General features: G+C 37.6%; 2 protein-coding genes across 3 annotated transcripts; one reads left to right on the top strand and one right to left on the bottom strand.

Moving 5' to 3' along the window:
- Positions 1–316: 316 nt before the first annotated feature.
- On the top strand, positions 317–10188 carry LOC143209017 (uncharacterized). Of its 2 annotated transcripts, XM_076424125.1 has the most exons (16): positions 317–619; positions 923–999; positions 1215–1393; positions 1470–1674; positions 1741–1937; positions 2022–2250; positions 2497–2653; positions 2736–2967; positions 3043–3880; positions 4098–4846; positions 4932–5095; positions 5218–5640; positions 6001–6176; positions 6378–6625; positions 6724–6987; positions 8190–10188. In XM_076424125.1, exons 3-16 carry the CDS (start codon positions 1254–1256, stop codon positions 8362–8364), a joined length of 4197 nt encoding a protein of 1398 aa, XP_076280240.1. In that variant the 5' UTR covers positions 317–619; positions 923–999; positions 1215–1253; the 3' UTR covers positions 8365–10188. The 2 variants fall into 2 exon arrangements, with proteins under 2 accessions (XP_076280240.1, XP_076280239.1); XM_076424124.1 differs by lacking the exon at positions 923–999.
- On the bottom strand, positions 9960–19250 carry LOC143209015 (ras GTPase-activating-like protein IQGAP1). The gene is made up of 26 exons (XM_076424121.1): positions 18803–19250; positions 18545–18638; positions 18236–18470; positions 17999–18143; positions 17206–17363; positions 17003–17137; positions 16856–16940; positions 16689–16780; positions 16450–16612; positions 16222–16385; positions 16017–16151; positions 15795–15951; positions 15474–15719; positions 15248–15396; positions 15038–15181; positions 13872–14177; positions 13633–13797; positions 13446–13559; positions 13026–13363; positions 12729–12953; positions 12273–12663; positions 12017–12196; positions 11815–11944; positions 11477–11747; positions 11112–11393; positions 9960–10499 (listed from the first exon to the last, which is right to left on the bottom strand). The coding sequence occupies exons 1-26, from the start codon at positions 18840–18842 to the stop codon at positions 10139–10141; spliced, it is 4905 nt and encodes a 1634-aa protein (XP_076280236.1). The 5' UTR covers positions 18843–19250; the 3' UTR covers positions 9960–10138.
- Between the last annotated feature and the right edge of the window lie 9 nt (positions 19251–19259).

Consider the following 19259-nt stretch of genomic DNA (forward strand, 5'->3'; position numbering starts at 1 on the left):
TAACGAAAGTCCCACGACGCCGGAAGATATGAAAGAACGAATACGGAATGCATGTTGCACCATGAATCGCGGAAATGCTATTCAGTAATTCACATCGGTCGACCTATGGAGGCGGTGGCGTCTAAAGTCTTCTTTTTCGTTTCAACTCAACCGCTGTACCACCGACGAGGTATAGTAGTAGACCAATCAGACTGATGTAAATATCTGTAAATATCCTCTCTGATGTAAAAGTACCTTGAAGTACCCAGAAGTACCTTCGTGATCCTGGGGATTCTGACCTGATTCCGTTGGTAATTTTCACTAGAGTTTCTCATGAAAACTATATTAAGTTACTTGAAGTTGCCGTAGCATCGGTTCTCGATTCTCTCGTGTACAGAGCTGATCGAATTAAAATTCGTGGTCAACGAAACGTAACTCTTGCAACACTTGAGACACACAGCCACACAGCATAGCAGAAGACAGTGGAAAAACCGTTGGTGGCCTGTAGCCGTTAAATGGAAGACTAACGTAACCTAGACCGATAGCGTCCTTATTGGAGTTATCCAGACTAGATCTGCTCTAATTCGAAGGTCCGCCGTTATTCAAAGAGTATTATGCAAAGTTTTGATACGTGCGAAAGGTAAGCGTTTTCGCATGAAAACAGAACTTACGCTTCGCTCTGCTGTTTAATGAATCGCACAATTGTTTGCATTATATTGGGCCCGATGCATCATTAGGCATCGACTCGCCCCAAGACTAAATGCGGCTTCGTTTTAAATGCACGTTGAATATGCCAATGAAAAACTTCTTCCACATGATCGATTCAGCATATACTTTCCTTTGATTTATACGATCACTTCACATGCTACCTTCTCAGTTTTACCATTCTCGATTTGTATCGTTCTTACGACAGTGTTCGAAAGAAACTCTTTATATATTCTAGCTTGTATATGTCATCGTCTTCTCGTTTACGTTTGTAAAATGGTTTAAACACTTTCAAGAAAAATATAAGTCTGACAGGTAACGTCCTAAAAAATGCACACGTACTGTTAAACATTTTTAATCATTTATAATATTCGTAATCTATTATATAAAATATTAAAAAGTTTATATATAGTTTTACTTCTCATTGCTTTTTTTTCTTTAAATTTTATAGCATAGAATTTCAGTTTTAGTTCGATTCACTATTTTGACTTTTCAATATTTTTTCGAATAATGAGTTCTCTTCCTTACAGAGTATAAAATAGTTTCGTTAAGAATATATAGTGTTAAGAATGGATCCTGCGACAGCCATAGCTCGTTCCAAGGAAAACATTCAACCATTGCGTTATGGTCGAAATGCTACACAATTAGGTACTGCGCTGAGAGCACAGGAGGATGTAGATGCTCAGCAGTTGCTTTCACAGGAAAAGCAGTATGTGAAACAAGAGTTAACATTGACTATACAATTCCTAAACGAGTATTAATTTCCCTGTATCTACATTTTATAGAATGTACGAAGCTGCGATTAAAAATTACGAAGGTGATGATCCGTTAGAAAATTGGTATGAATACATACTGTGGGTGGAGCAAAGTTATCCGAAAAGTGGACACGAGTCTCACATTGGTAAACTTTTGCAACAATGCTTAGCCATATTCGAAAAAGAGACCAAGTATCATCAGGATCGTAGATATATACGTCTTTGGATCAATTATGTGAGGCACTTTTGAAAACATTCTCTCACAATGAAAACGAGAACTAAATAAAAATTCTGTTCGCAGATCAACATGCAAAAGAATCCATTAGAATTGTATCAACTTTTATACAACAATGGAATCGGGACTATGATCGCAGACATGTATAGAGCATGGGCTTTCGATTTGGAACAAATAGAAGACTATAAACGCGCGGACAAAGTTTACTTAATGGGCTTGAATGCCAAAGCAGAACCTCTAGAAGAATTGGATTATGCTCACAAGTATAAATCATAGGCGATTTTATACTTTAAAGAAGATTTTTACTCTGTAACAACCTTATTGAATTCGTTGCTCTCTGTCTTCAGGAATTTTCAGCTAGCCGTCGCACGGAAAACCTTGGGACACAATGACGATCGTAACGAGAGATCGCTGCTTGAACAACGTCAGGCTTTCAGTTCTTTACGAGCGATAAAAGCTGGGAGGAAAGTTAGTAGCGTGCGTATCGGGCATCGAGTGCGTGAACACTGTCCAGGCACCGTTCCGCAAATTTCGTCAGGAATGCATAATGTGAATGCGAGGATACATATATACGAGGTATAAAAATTAACAATGATAATCCACTGGACTGTGGATTTTTATGCGAAATAAAAATCGTTGGCATCAGTTGTAGGAAAATGAAAACCAAATAAAAATCTCTATCTTCCTTCGTTCATTTTAATAAGCTGAAGCTAATGCATCCACGCTCTTAAATTCTTTTAACGTGCCCACAGTTTTAATTTGCACCTACTCGCGTTTTTGTCATAAATGCATAAAATGTTTACATGGAACTATCTTTAATAGGACAATGTCCCTGGCGACCTGAAGAGTTCCATACTCGACCATGTTCCGGTAGAGGACACAGTTCATAAAGAAAACACTATTAAACCTGGTCCATGGAACGGGAACGGACACAAACGATGTCCATTGATTACATCGATTACCAAGTCAGCTTTCAAAGGTGCAATTCTACTTATATGAAAATTAGTATTAATATATACGTACAAGAATAGCGATTTTACTCATTGTTATTTAAACAACAGTTCACGAGGATCAACCGGATGACTTTAACGGAAGCAAATTAAGATTATTCCCGAACCATACGTATTTTTTTGATGGCAGCAAATATGCCGAACATTTAACAGTGCCTGTATTTGTACCCGATGCTCCGAATCCAAATATTATATTAAGACCGCATTATCCAAAAGATTTAGTCTACGCAAATAATATGGATACGAGTATGGAGGAAATTAGGGTCCAACGATATTTGCAGAGGTAACAGTTATTTCCGCTGATAACGATTCGATGGGTGAATATTATTCGCTTGTAATAAACACGAATTCATTTCAGAGCACAAGCTTTAGAAAAAAGTCATGAAACTCAAGATTTAAGGGTGGCTGATCCGCAGGTCCACCACAAAAGCTACGAAGCCGAGCAGCATGTGCATCATAACAGTTTCGAAGCTGAACAACAGAAGCACAATTTATCCTTGCAAGAAATGATGCGACAGAGACAAGAGTACAAGCAACAAGAAGAATTATCGGAGAGACAGAAAAAGTTGCAACAGCAACAGAGGGAAGCCGAGCAGTTCGAAATAGATAGACAGAGGCTTCAGGCCGAGCAGGAGAGGCTTCAGAGACAACAATATGAAGCGGAGAATCAAGCGTTGGAGAACCAAAGGCGCGAGGCAGAACAAAGAGAACTAGAAAGACTGGAAGCCGAACGAATCGAGGTGGAGAGAGCCGAAGCACAGAGGATGGAAGCGGAACTAAATTCGCAACGTAAACTGCAAGCTTCTAATTTCATGCATCCGCATCACACATCATCCTTGAGTGCCGAATCCGAAGAACACCTGCTCGGACAAAGTATTACAGTCAACACGAAAGAAGCGATGTCGGTCGTGCAGGACTTGTGGCGTTCGCCAGACACAGGAGCCAATTTTCGTAATCCTGTGCCGCTTAGGATTCCAGACTCGAAAGTTTTGAAAATGTGTTTCGATATACATTTGGATAGTTCCATGACTCAGCATGCAATGTCTAATAGTAAGCACCATTCAGGATACAACATACAGCCGTACAACGATCAGGAGAATCACCAAAACTATTCGCCCCACCAGTCTTATACTGCTCCAGAACATCAGACTCCTTACAGTCCTGGATTACACAATACGTACCAGTATCAGATGCAGGTATAACGCAAGAAATGTCGGTGCTGAAGTTCGTGACGAAATCGGGCATGAACTTCTGCACTGACCTAATATTTATATTAAATAAGTAATACAGGGTGACAAGAAATAACAGAATTATAATAAGAAATGATTAACTCCGTTATTTCTTGTCACCCTGTAATTGTATTAAAAAGGAAATAGATTTTCTATAATAATTTTTCAAATGAACGATTTGCAGCAACACCATGAGCAACAACAGCAAGTACAGCAATCCCATTCCCGACCGCATCATTCGCAACACCATCAACAATTGATACAAACGCACCAGCAAGCTGCCCACGTAATGGTGCACCATCAGTCTCCTTCCCATCCGTCACACTTGCAAAGTCACAGCCAGATCCAGCACCATCAACCTCACCACCCGCAGCAACATCAACCATCGCCTAATCAACATCTTCATCATCAGTCGCATCCACATATGCAACATATGCAACACGCTGTTTACGGTAGCATGACACCAAACGACATACCATACCAACAATATCCACCACAGCTGGAATCCTCATTGCTGCAACACAACGTGGAACCTCCGAAACAACTCCACTACTCTCCGTACAACGAACCGGATATCGAAACCAGCAAACCATACAGAATGCCTCCCGAGTTACCCTACATAAAGTCCCCTGGCATGAATCGTCGAGACATAAAGTATCTCGAAGGTGCCGAAGACAAAGAGAACGCTATCGTTGTTGATTATAACGGACCGATCGAAGAAAATATGACATCCAAGCCCGTTGACGAAAATAATTTATACATTGATGAAAGCCTCGGTATTACTCCACTGTCGGGCAACAATGATACATGTTACACCGAAGCATTTAATACGCAATTGACTAGCTCTACACCTATGACTAATCATTTTAGACAATCCTACAAACCAGCCGAAGGAACATCGCAATATGCGAACCAGTGTTCAGCATCTCAACCGTACGTAACACGTTTCATTTCTTTCTGATATAAGTTCAGCGTGCCGTACAATTATTCATATTTGTAACAACTTGAACTTTTGTAGAGCTTCAGAGGTACGAAACGTAGAAGGTGAAGAAAAATTAAGTGTTATATTAGAGTCTACTAGGGAATATATCTCGAGTAGTTCCAGTAGCAGTGGCCACACAAGAACTGCTGCATCGGGTTTCACTTTCACCAAAGAAGATTTGGCTCCTATCAAAGAACAAGGTAGCTCCCTCTCTCTTTTTCTCTCTCGAGTCCCTCCCTTAGTCCTTCTTGGGTTAATCAACTATGTTCAAAATTCTGCTACTCGTTATAATACTGAAGTATAGGTGTCTTTTTTCGATTAGGTGAAAGCGATGAAGGTAAAGACATCACGCTGCCTGCGAATCAGCCCTACGAACAAACGCTTCAAGCCCAAATACAAGCTGTACACGCCCAAAGCCCGCGTACAGTGCAACGCAATGTCGATCAAATTACTTCCGAGATCAAGAAGAATTGCGATCTACGAAAGTCGATCAACTTCAAACTGAACGAAGTAGAGGAACAAGAGAAGCCTGACACAATGGAATGCGAAGAGCATCACGAACCTATGGAACAAGCGGAGGAGGAAACCTTTCAGTTCCCATCGGGAGATCTAAATCCATTCGACAAAAGTTTGATAGCCGGACTTTTAAAGAAAATTAAATTCCCTCACCCGCATCACGCAGAAGGATATGTGAGATTAGATACTAATTTAAATAAGCTTGTGCCTTCCTCTGTGGTCATGCTCGGTCAGTACTATTCTATTCAACAGGATTATCAGACTGCGGATCATTATGCAAATTTAATGTTCTCTTCTTTTTTTTAACATTGCTTTAACAGCTGAGGTTATTAGCAACGTGGTGCAACTTAAAATTAATTGACAGCAGTGTCCGCATGTAAATTTCTTATAGAAATGAAATCCTACTTTTTAATTTGATAGCTGTTTGTCAGAGTTGATTGTTGCTAGATCGTTAGGTACTTCTGTGCTTCTTCAAATTGAAACTGTTCATAGAGAAATAAGAGTTCCACAGAAATTTACTAGCATAAAATCCGCAGTCTAATCATCATTGAACATCTATCCGACTAATTTGCGTGTTCAACGTGTTCAGGTAATGAAACGTACGATTTGGGAAAGTGCCTTGGAAAGGGAATGTATGGTACAGTATTTAAAGCAGTAAATCATCAAACAGGTCAAACGGTTGCTCTGAAAACTCAAAAGCCTGCCTGGGTTTGGGAATTTTATATCACTAGAGAAATAAAAGCTCGCCTCACCAATCCTCACGTGGTATTGTACAACATTAATTTATTGTAATCGACGTAAAATCAAATGGTCACTCGAGATATTCGAAATCCACCCGTCTTTAACGAATGGGTAGTCGATTGAGTAAATGATCTCGAGCGGCTAATTAATTCGACGCTGATATTAATCTTTATATAGCGATAGCTGTTCTTAACGGTACCGATAATGCATTTTCTTTATTTCCAGCTACGTGGATTTATGGACGTTTCGATGGCGTACGTTGCGAACAATGGCAGTGTGCTGGTCTCAGAGTTCTCGAAATTTGGGACGCTATTAGCTGTAGCGAATCAAATAAAACTCGCCACGGGTAAACCGTTAACGGAGCCTTTAGCTATATTCTTCACGATCGAAATACTGCAAATTGTGGAGTACTTGCACAAATGCCAAATAATACACGGGGACATTAAGCCAGACAATTTTCTGTTGATGCGTTTGTACGTATTTTCCGAGCACAGTATTATCACCGACGTAACACGATAATACGATTATACGATTGGATTATAGAAATTTTGTAAAATATGTTGATTCGTAGGCCTACAGAAGATGTAAGACCAACGATACAGCTGATCGATTTTGGGTGTAGTATAGATATGAGTCTGTTACCAGAGAAGATGACGTTCACTCAAGTTATAAAAACAGAGGAATTCACGTGCATTGAAATGCAGACAGGCAGACCATGGACTTATCAGACGGATTTGTATTGTTTAGCCGCAACGAGTCATTGTTTGCTATTTGGTAACTATATGAGAGTCTCGAACATCACTGGTCGTTGGTTTATTACCTCGAAAATGCCCAGGTATTAAAAGTTGACGGAAATCATGTCTGTGGCTCTAAAGAAAAACATGCCGCATGTCTCACAATTTCAAAAAATTCGAGTTTATGCATTAATCGAGCTTCAGAGTATAGGATTTACGTTTCTACCAGAAAAAAGTCATGAAAACAAATTGGAAAGGCTAAAAAACACAATGTAATTTAACCGATGCCCTATGTCAAAGAATTAGCGATCGAAACTTTAAATGGCAATATCTCGAAAGTGAAAAAGTATGTGACATGCGGCATTCTTCTTTACAACCACAGATATTACAGTAATGTCCCATTCTAAGTCCGGCGGACGAGACCGCTCTGTGTCACTTCGTCTACCCATTTCACTGGGGGGCATACCCGGCGAGGGGCCTAGAAGCTCGAGCTGCCTCGGTCGCCGAGCAGTGTTAACATGCCGCGTAATCCGATACCGGATCGGGTATATCGGTGTAAACCACTACTAATCCAATTATAGAACTTCTTAATTTTTCATTATTTTTTATGGGACTTTCACCAACTTATTTTTGGCATTTTTCTGATTAAAATTACACTAACCACGATATAATTTCAATTGTATTTAATGGTTTAATTAACGGTATAGAGTAACATTAGGACATAGAAGAGAATAGCGAGTGAAAAAGAAAGAAAAACAGCGACCGCGACGGTCGGCAAACATTCAAAACTTATTGTATTGTTTTAAATGCCAATGCGATTCTAACTTTTTTATTTTCAACTTTCTTCTTATACAACCTTTCTCAAGATATTTGTCACATTTCTCTGATTAAAATGAGTCGTTTAAAAAAATTCCATAGCATATGTTAAATATATGATAAATTATAAATTATGCTTCACCTGTACCGTAACTATGGGTCAAATTGTATCTTGTTTGGTGTCATTTTAATAGGAGAAATGTCGCAAATACATATATTGGTAAAATCTCATTAAGAATAAGTAAAAAAATAAATAAGTTCCAGTATTGCACTAGTATTGTATCACCGACACTCTATTTTTTGTTGCGCCTTCGTCCGCGCGGTCCGTGTTTACTGCTTTCCTTTTTTTACGTCGAAGCCACGAAAAAATAATGTCCTGTTCCGATCTATGTTACAACGCGGAACCGAGAATTGACTTATAATGGGATATTCATATCAGTCAGAAAGGAGAATATGCGTCACTTGATAATTATTTAAATAAATCTAGGTACGTGAAGAGACCAACATGGGAGCAATTCTTCACAGAATTATTAAACATCGAGTCCTGCGATAAAATGCCTGATTTATCCAAGTTGCGCAATATGATGGAAGAAACATTAGCGCAAATGAAGGACGCGCAACCATTAATTAGAAATTTTGTCAATATTTTGAACAAACGATAACACTTACTGAACGTGTTGCTGTATCGAATGTTATGTTCCAATGTGTGCACATACTTAGCAAAGAGAAACAGGAGAGGAAGAAAACAAGAAGGAGAATTAATATTATTATGCTATTTATTATAAAAGTTAATAATACAGTGATATATGTACTACACAATTAATAATACATGAAAAAAATGCACTTTATGGCCTGCTTCGTGGAGGCTCTAACGAACTATACTGCTTGCACATAATTAATTCGACTAGGAACACTAAACATTTGATTCGATTGAAAAGTGAAAAAACAATGGCTAGGTAAACGAAAAAACTTTTGTATTTACTGACATTTTGTGCGCCATAAATTTATAAAAATGTCTTTCAAGATACCTCGTGACGCAGTACCTGGATGTTAGCATCTGTCACGTAAATTGCGTAAAGGCAGATTTGTATAATAAAGTTGAGTAAAAAAAGAACAAGACTTCAAGAACATGAGATTTGTAAAAAAAATATTTATAATACAATGCGCGCGTGATAAATGCGGGCAGTTTATCTATGTATGTAGTGTTTATATCTTATATATAAAATAAACTTTTGTGTTTTACGGATTTTCAAATTTCTTACGCACGTGTACGTTCTAACCGGGTTTTATTGAAAAGATTTTTTAATCATTACAGTACTATGTTAATATGTTTTTATTGTAATCCATTGATTTCGAAGCGAACATCTTGTTTCGTCGTAGGAATCGTAAATAATTTTTTTAAGCGTGTTTTTATACGAGATGTGATTTTATTTCGAATGTGCAGGCTTATTCGCCAGTATCCACTAAACAGGCCTTTGTAGTATATTTTACAATAATAAAAACTCTATTGTATGAAAAAATATGCAAACGATAGAACCTTCGGATTTATGTTCGGACTATTCAATTTTAGATTTTATAAAATGCACAGGAACACTAGGTTGTCCACTGTTTAAAAATAATAATAATATTAATATAAGTTATATATGTATAGCATTATAGACGTATAAATAATAATGGACATCCTATTGTTCTCGATTAGGAATTTCTCAGAATATGCCTTACCTTATTTTCGACGGTGCAACATACAAAATGTTTAGATTCTAATAAGATATTATATTACATATATAATTATTCATGATGCCCTGTAATAAGAGAATAACAACCGACAAAAGTGAAGCATGATACACGGCTGGAATTAGATTTAGTTATAAAATGAATAAACCAAGAGAAACATTGTCTCGTCAATAGGTGACATTTACTACCATTAATTTACTTATTTTTATAAATATTAGAAAAATATATTTCTGTTTAGAAATGTTTGATTGTATTTAAAAAATCGTTTTTGTTTCATAGACTTCGTCACATATAATTGTTAAGCGTATCTTTTTCTAACACACGTGAAATCGAAGCAATTCACTCACCATGGACCAGATTCCAACACTTTACGTAATTTTGTAACGTTGGCAATTTATAAAATTGTATATCTTCTCACACTGTTACACTTTAGCAGTTCATTACAATACTACATACAATACCAAGCTACACACTTGTATTAGAACATTAAATTGCTATACGTACAATTATTTACATAAGTTGATTGTTTGTTAAAAAAAAAGAATTACCATACTGACGATGTGAAAACGGTTTGAATTTTCAATTTTTGGCGTTCAGTTTCGTTCAAGAGAACAGGCGATCACAATGCAACATTGCACAAGCAGCGCGCAGAAACTCTTCCTCTCTCGTAACCGTAAACAATGCAATTCGATTCTTTCCACGTCAAGTTTTACCGTAATACTTTCGATTCAATAAATATAATAACAAGTTCACGTTAACCTTTGCTTTGCCGAACATGTCCATGATCGGCGATCCCTCGAACTGTAGCTCGAGCAACTTTTGTATGTCGATGTCGATCTTTTCCATTTCTACGCCCATGAACTTGCAACGTACGCTGAAAAGGCCGCTGTGGTCCGTCGGACTAATTTCGAAGATTACATTCTTGAACTGCGAATGTGGAAGTCCGTTAACTTCCAACAGTACACCTTTCTGTTGCAATTTCGCGGCAGAGTATTTCAACGTCATCTTGGACCTTAGTTTCCCGTGGTTGTTCTTTTGAATCGCTTTAAATGCTCGTAAAGACCTGTAACTAATTCTCGTAAAGACGATGATCGAATAGACAATGTACAGTGTGTCCCACGAAGTGGACAAGCAAGTGGAAGCGTACAGAAGATATAGAGGTCACCTTTGTTTTTTTAATTAGAATGTCCAACTTTTTGGCGTATTCTGATAAACGTACTAAAGTATATTTGTCCTAAAACTTACCGTTGCTGAGATATTTGACTGTTTTCAGTCTATTACTTTTATTACGAAACGTATTGGAGAATATGCTCACTACGTCAAATGTAAATCGAATACGTTCCATAATGAAAGTAATAGAATGACAACAGTCAAATATCTCAGCAACGATAAGTTTTAGGACAAATACACTCTTCGGTACTTTTATACTCAGAATACCTATCAGAATATCTATCGAAATCGAGCATAAAAAATTGGACATTCCATTTAAGAAAACAAAGGTGACCTCTATATCTTCTATACGCCTTCACTTGCAAGAATATTATTTATACCATATTATGTAGTTTCTTAAACCCTACAACTTCTATACGTAACATTTTCTCGTATTGCTTGAAATATTCAAGTGGACAGAGTTCATAGGACACTCTGTACAATCAGACAACCCTTGTATACATACCCTTTTCCCGTGTGCAAGTTCTCTAAACACCGCTGAATATATTCACTGTAATATTCGACCTGTTCTTGATAGTATTTGCACTTTTCTTCCAGCATCTGTTTAGTTACTCGCAACGTCTGTAACTCTTTGTTCCGAATAGTCCGATACTTCCCTTTGTTGCAAAGATCTTTGGCTACCGCTGTGATAATGTTCTGGTATCCATCCGCTTGGCTGACCCATCCTCCGAGCTCTAATTTGTTAAGATACGCGCGCAGCTGGTGCTTGCAATCGTTCAAGGACGAGCTGAACAAAATTTCTACTTGAATTGCATTCTTATTTTTTTGTAGCTCGGTAATTTTGTCCGTTTACTTATATATTTATTTCACCTTCTATGAATAATGTTTATCGTGGGCGACATACTGGAGCACTTCACGTCGTATAATTTTTCCTGCACGGGCGAACAGGAAGTTTCTAACGCTTCCACTAAAGTCTGACCTTTCAAGAATTGGAGAACAGAAACCAACAACTCCTTGGTTTTGATGAAAAGGCTGTTCAAGTTGTTGTCCTCGTTTTCCGGCACTTGGAATTTGTTGGTGAGTACCAGACACACTTCCATTTTCCCGAATCGAGCCAAATTTGCCTCGCTTGTGTTATTGGCTGATAAATACAAATCATTTGTTACGTTGTTTAAACGTAATACGATATTAGAGTGCGTGATACTTACAGATGCCAAGTAAAGATTGTAGAGTGGGTGCAGGACCTAGATCATCCAGTAAATCGAGCAGGGGATCCATTGGATCCAAGCCTATCTGATCCTGATACTCCAGCATCAGGCAGTGAGTATCACAGATTTCCTATAATTCATACAATTAGCCATATCTCTGCAGAATCCTTTCGGTGTATCTCTCGAAATATAAATTACCTACTTTTAACGAAATATAAATTTCCGGTTTGTGGATTAGAGTAGCATCAGTGTATTGGTGAATGCAAAAGTGTTCCTCCAAATCTTCAATCTGACAACAATAACGGAAGAAACTTTTGAATTTCTCGTGGCACTCGATTATAAACGAATTCAAGCAGACCAAATGCGTTGCTTCCTCTCCAAACTGAAACAAATTTTCATGCAGAATACCTTTCTTACTTTTTCTTCGATCGAACTCTAGTCTTCGAACGAAACGTTACCCCTTTTTTCGATGCTGCGAATTGTAATATTTTCGCGATGCTAGCTAAATTTCTACGTTGATCGTTCGACAATTGCTGGTCAACACGTAACGTAATTATATCGAAAGCATCCGGATTCACAATCGCCGCATTAATGTACTGATAGTAAATAAGATTGCCCACTACTTTCAATATATCTTTCTCCGGAGCAGTTGGGAATTTCTCGGTTAGAGAGTCGTTCAAAATCCTCGCCATGTACAACATTCCGTATGGTATCAGATCTCTGGATTCCGTGATTTTCGATAAGAATTCTAAAACAGTACTTTGCAGCAATTGTATTCCTTTGTTTAGCCTTTTCTGTACTTCTTCGTATTGTAAGGCTTCTTGTTGCGTTACATTATACGGAAGATTCCTGCGAAAGAAACCAAGCACAATCAGAATAACATTCCACGCGTGCTGCAAATTCATTTGGCTTACAGTGTCTCTCCTATTTGCATTTCTAATTGATTTCTCCAGCATTTGTAAATGTCCACGGGGTTTGTCTCTATGCTCAACGTTCGGTCAGCTAAAATTTTTTCAATAATCGGGCCTACAATTTGCCTCAAAGCCCTTCGGCCATTTAATTGTCGCGCGTAGAGTACCACCATTTTCAGGACGAGTGGGTTTCCAGTCACAACTTCGGACGGTCTTTGAAATTTGGACCTGCACATTCAATTATTATTATTCGTTCTGCTCTCGAGTTCTATTGTATCTTTCGCGAAACAGAAGTGTTACCTAATCTCCTCTTGCAGAGCACTTCTAAATAGTTTCAATAATAAATATTCTTCCCTAATATTCGAGCCGAAATTGAATAACGTCAGGATCACATTCTCGAGAAATTTGTTCGACTTGCTTTGAGGCAAGAGAAACAGCAATTTCGATAAATACGTCGGATTAGTTTGCAAAGTGTAAAACAAATTTTGGTATCCGTCCAACATTTTCCGTCCCTCTTTTGTCAACGATTTCAGACCTTTGTGCGACGAAACACCATCTACGAGAATGTTCTTTTGGTCTCTGTTCGTATGTTTCTGCGTTGCGAGACTTTCCAAGCTTTTTCCGTGTGCCACAACATCCTGACAATTCATTAAAAAAATATTATGTTCTGTTATGGCCCACTGTCGACTTTGATATTATATATTTTTTTAACAACGTTACCTGTAACGTAATTCTATTTTGGATAAGTAAACCTATTTTTATGTCCATGCTATCTAATAGCTGGGACAAAACCTGATTGTGTCTAATGCTTTTCACTACTTCGTGTGTCAAGTGCTGCAAAAATAATTTTTGTAGTAATATGAAATAATCGAGTCGTTACATAAAACCGTATAAAACTGCATTATACTTGTAGCTGCAAATCTTTATCGTAATCTTCAGCGTTAAAATTCAGAATCGCTGAGAAGTGTCGAACAACAGGGAAGGGTGGTTTGTCCATGTGTAATAGTGAACGGAAAGCTCGTCTTTCTGCTCGGCCACGCCACATAGCTTGTATTCTCATAATCTTGTCCTCCTAAAATATATAAACAATGTTAAATCGAGAATATCTTCACTTTATATCAGTTGCGAATTAACAGATATATGTACATGTTCTCTATAACTGTCCAATATATCTTCAAACCGGGTTTTAACATTCTCGTATGTATTCTGTGGATTTTCTGCGTCTCGTTTACGTTTATCTGCTAGCATTTGGGCATATCTTTTCCGCTGAATTAAACCCCTCCACCACGATTGTATTTCGATGATTTTATGCACGTTCTCGTAAAAATGAGCAGATCTATCTGAAATTCGTTTGCGTAACAAATAACCCCGTGAAAGTGCTTGCATTTGTGTTATTTGTTCATGTATCTTGTACATTTCTTGTTCTCTCATGGTAGTAGTTCTTACTATTTTCTGGAAGCAAACGCAGGTACATTAGTTATTTTTCAGTTTTTCTGAGAAAAGCTTTATCCATACTAGGGCTGTAACTTTCCTTCGAAGGTCGAAGAATTCGAAGCTTAGAGTTTCGAAGCTTCTATTTTAGAAACTTCGAAGTTCCGTAGTTTTAAAGCTCCGAAATCTTCGACCTTCGAAGGAAAGTTACAGCCCTACTGAATACATGAGTTTTGTCAAGCGCCAAGCCTATCTTGCCTTTCTTTTCATTTAGTCCGCGATATCCGATTTCACCGAATTTAACCCTTTTAGTGCCAGGCGAAAAAGAGGTGCCTATGCGAGAATAACTGGCCGAATTTCACGGTTTTACTAGGGTTTGGGAAAATGCTCATAAAAACCAAACAAGAAACAATATTTACATGATTCAAAAAGCAGTATATTAAGAACGAAATAGGAAAAAGTCTTTTTAATTCTCTCATAATGAAATTAAAGCGCTACAAGGCGCGGGCCGATATATCGGCCTCCGGCACTAAAAGGGTTAATAAAACTCATTAACATTTTGTTTGCAAAGTATTAATTTTTAAATACGTTCGTGATATGATCCCGAAATTTATTAATAGAATGCAATCTTTTAAATTTAATTTAATTACGAAAAGTCCAAACGGAAAGTTCAGTGTCAGTTACCGGTGACTGAAAGTTAATATTTTCATTTATCAAAAATCGTGACATGGTATGAAACTCATAAGTTACAACTTCATACGTTCCGAAGACTTCGAAACTTCGAGCACTTGGAAGACTTCGAAGTTCCCTTTGTTCCTTCGAATCCTTCGAAGCTTCGGAAAAGTTACAGCCCTAATACACCTTTATATAATAACTAATACCTTTATATCCTCCATATCGATGTAAAATGTTTCCGACATGTTTTTAGGACAGTCCCATGTGTAATTATATTGATGCAGGTCCAAATATGATTCATTGCCTTTAGGAGTCACGAAACGTACAAACGAGCATTCGTTACTGTCCATCTAAAATATACAATAAATAAAAAACTGTACTACATTGAATATCCAATGCTTGTTTGAATAATATACCTTGCTTTTTCTTAAATCGCATAAATTGTGAAAGCATTCTGCTTTGCATTCGTCCGGGATTTTGAAACCGAATGTCTGAAGACAATCGATCGTGAACAGCATATCGTTTGTCTGCAAACCTAGATTGACTTGCGACAAAAATGTACAAGCTGTAAATAATTGAATTGCGTTAATAAAGCGACAAACAAACACTGTCTAAATTAATGAATTTGGAAACGAGATGCACCATTCTGAACAGTTTCAGCCTCCGCAGCAACAGTTTCTGTTATGGTTTCTACATCTTCTAGCCATAATTCGGAACCATCGAAATGGTTTTCGACGAGACACTTTTTAAATAATTTCAAATAGAGGGACGCATCGGCGGGCGAAGTGGGCTTCTGTAACTTCAGAGCGGTGTCTTTCAAGGCAGTTAAAATTCCGTTTCGATCGCTTACCGCAACAGCCGAATTTAATTGTCGTAGAACCAGAATGACTGTAAAGATGAAACGATTATAAGCGAATGGCAGGATGTGCAAAGAAATCCGCATGATAAATGAATGCAGCGCACCATCATCGTCATTCTGGCATTGTTGATTAACAAGGTCAATGCACTCTTGAATATCGGCGTTCGCCAGCAAAGGGCACTCTTGGGAAACGATTTGCTTTTCACACCGAACCGCTGCCAGTGCTCTATAATATTTTACCTTATTCTCATGATTCAATCCCTAAGGCATGATACGAATAAAAATATTTTACTGTTGCAACGCGTAGAAGATGTAATTATACTCACGGAGATGTGGCAATCCGGATTCGATAATGCTTGATAAACCAAATCTGGGTTTTCAGTATCTACAGCCTTACTAACGTGCGCGATCGACGACAACGTGCGTAGACTAAATATTACATCGCTGTACGACAGTTCGTTCTAATAAGAATATTATTTGTGTTAATAGCAATTCATTGCAGACAACCGAATTTCTATCCTGCATCTTTACCTGAGATTCCGTACAGTCCGCTTTCATTTCTTCGTAATACAGTGGCATTGCGAATTCGTCGATTCTGTCTGATAATCCGAGATCAGCATTTCTTAGAGCACTGGAAAAATCAGTCTGCGCTCCGCTTTGTAGTACCGAATTCAAATGTTTCATCGCATCGTTGCCTGTGCGAACAAAATGCAATATATAATATATAGAAGTTGTACAGATTTATCATAGTATACTAACGTTCGCGAGATTTCAGTGCGAGCTCGTTTGCATTGTCGATTCCTTTCTGAAGCAGTTGTTTCCAATGATGTTGATATTCTGAATACATATTATTCCATTCAGAGCTTTCCAGTAATTGCATTAACTGTTCTTTATACAATTCTGCATTCTCGTGCGATATATTCTACGTAAACGAACGAGATACTTGTTAATAGTTTCATAAAAGAATAGATTACTAAAAACAGTAGCATGAAACATACTTTTAAACATAAAGTAGGTGATACTAAAGCATTCAAGAATTCGTTGTTCTTATAGGGAATAGAACGAGTGACGTTCTCTAGCGCGTATTGAACTAAAAAAGAAAATACACTTGATAAAAACGAAAATAATATTCTTATCAACTGACATCCAATGTATAATGTTTTACCATTAATGGAATTAATATGTCCTTGAATTTCTGCTTGAGTTAGAAGTTCATCGTATACATCTGGTACGTAACTGTCGTTGAGAGACTGCCGAAACAATATATTTTGAATAACTAATGATTAACATATTTCCAAAGATTTTTACTTACTCTGTTGAGAGCAGTTTGTGTCTTCGACTCTTTGGCTTCCAATAAAGTATCGCTATATTGTTTGATGTAGTCAGGCATAACATTGTTCAATTGTACTACCTTATTCTGGAGTGTATTCAGTATTTTGTCATGATCCTTATAAAATAACAACTGGTTAGTAGTTGCTTCAAGTATAATTTAAATCGACTCTAAACCATAAATACCTTTTCCGTGACTGCTTGGTTGATTGCTATAACTGCAGCGTGAAGAATGGCAGAATCGATTTGCATGCTACTTGCAAAAAGGCCCCCAATTTTTTGAAACGATGGCATTTGTATCCCATATTTCTTGAACTCTCTAGTGACTGCATTTATCTCTTCGTCTAGGAAACGTAAAATAGTACAATGTTAAAGTGTAATTGACTTTAAGGGGGTAGACTCGTTGCTAGGATTGCAAGGGTGCGGGATGTACCTTCTCATTCCTCGATAATGCAAAGATGAGGTTTTTCAGTAGTCAAAAGCGCTAGATAAAAGATCAATCTAGGCCGCGATCGCCCTCAAAAGTAATTTGCATTATTCAACAGCATGGAGCTGTAGCAGCTTCTGAATAATGCAAATTACGCCATGTGAACATAATAAAAATAGGACTTCTGAGGACGATTGCGGGCTAGAATGATCTTTTATCGCTTTTGACTATTGAAAATCCCCGTGTGCTTGCATTATCAGGAAACGAGAGTCTATCCCCTTAACCCTTGGCACTCGAAGCAATTTGAACTCCAAAATCAAGACATTTGTTTCAACCCAGATCATTTTTGTTCTATGTAATCTTTTCTACATTGTGCACATGAAATTGAACCTGTTTTCTTATATATAACAGTTGAGCTTTTTACAATTTATAGAATACAGACAAATTGAAGAATGTTAAAACTGTTTTGAATAATGGTATGGACAATTTTTAGTGGCGCCTCAGACTCGCCATTCGAATGCAAAGAGTTAAAATGCACTTTCTATTGTATACCTGTAAAATTGACTTTTCCATATAGGTCTTGAATTTGTGGAGCCCTGCCCAATTTGAATAAATGCGTGCTGAGCGCATGAATGCAATATATTACACGTGGCATATTTTTCTTGTCATAGATATCGGTTGTCTCCGGTTGAAAAGTCTGTGGAAAACAATAATCCCATTATTTGTCAGAAAAACCTATAGCTAAGCACCAGAAGGGTATGCTATTTAAATCCTGAAACATTTACATACCAATGGCAATTGCATGGATTTTAAGGATTTTAAAAAATGATTAATATTGTCGGTGTGACGAAATTGTAAACCAGCTACTGCGAATCGTTTCTGTTCAGGGTCATAAATTTTATTGGCCGGTAGAGTTTCAGGGGCCATGAAGTGAGCAAGTTTCGCCAAGTATACGCCGTTCCTTAAATTTTCTTCTAGCTCAGTGGTGGCTGGAAGTGTCTCCTTCAAACAAGCTTCCATCCATCTAAAAAAGTAGCACACAGTAGTTTTCAAAAACATAGCAATTAATCTGTCAATGATGATTATTAGACATTTTACTTTTTTGCTTCTTCCAAGTGACAGAGGTATTCATATGCCAGCGTTTTCTGACGTTGTTTGTCCATCTCTTCCGCAGACTTACGAGTATCGGTACCTGGGTCATATTATATGATCTAATTAATAAGTAATATATTATATATTTATGATAACAACAGCGAGCTTTCACACGAGCTGCCGGCGAATTGATTTTGACAATTGTTTTCGAATGTATATTGTGCCGATTGAATGTCAACCGTCTACTCTGATAGTCAATCTTACCTTTCTCATGGTTAATCAACTTGTCATCGATGTCGATCATGTCGAAAGAAGAATGAAACACAATTGACGAAGAAAACGATAAAACCCATACGTGATAACGAGGCGGTACGTTAATCCCAGAAATTTAAACGCGTTTAAAATTCTAGAGCAGGTGCACCTCAGAACAGGAGTGCCAATTAAAAACTTTATCCACTGCTCACCACTGCTCACCACTTTATCTCGTTCTGTCTCGTTCTCGAATAGCATCAAATAGCATTGAACGAAACATTGTCGCACATACTTGATTGGATTGTTTGAAAAAACACTAACCGCAAACTTCAGATTCTACTATTGTTCGATTTCCCGCCGGAAAGTAACAGGTCTGTATTTTCATGTGATTTTCATGTACTGTCAGACAGGATATCCACACCGACGAGATCAGACGAGATATAAGGTTTATTGGGTTTATTTGTTTTTT

The sequence above is a fragment of the Lasioglossum baleicum genome, chromosome 5 (assembly GCF_051020765.1).
Source record: "Lasioglossum baleicum chromosome 5, iyLasBale1, whole genome shotgun sequence".
Lineage (NCBI taxonomy): Eukaryota > Metazoa > Arthropoda > Insecta > Hymenoptera > Halictidae > Lasioglossum > Lasioglossum baleicum.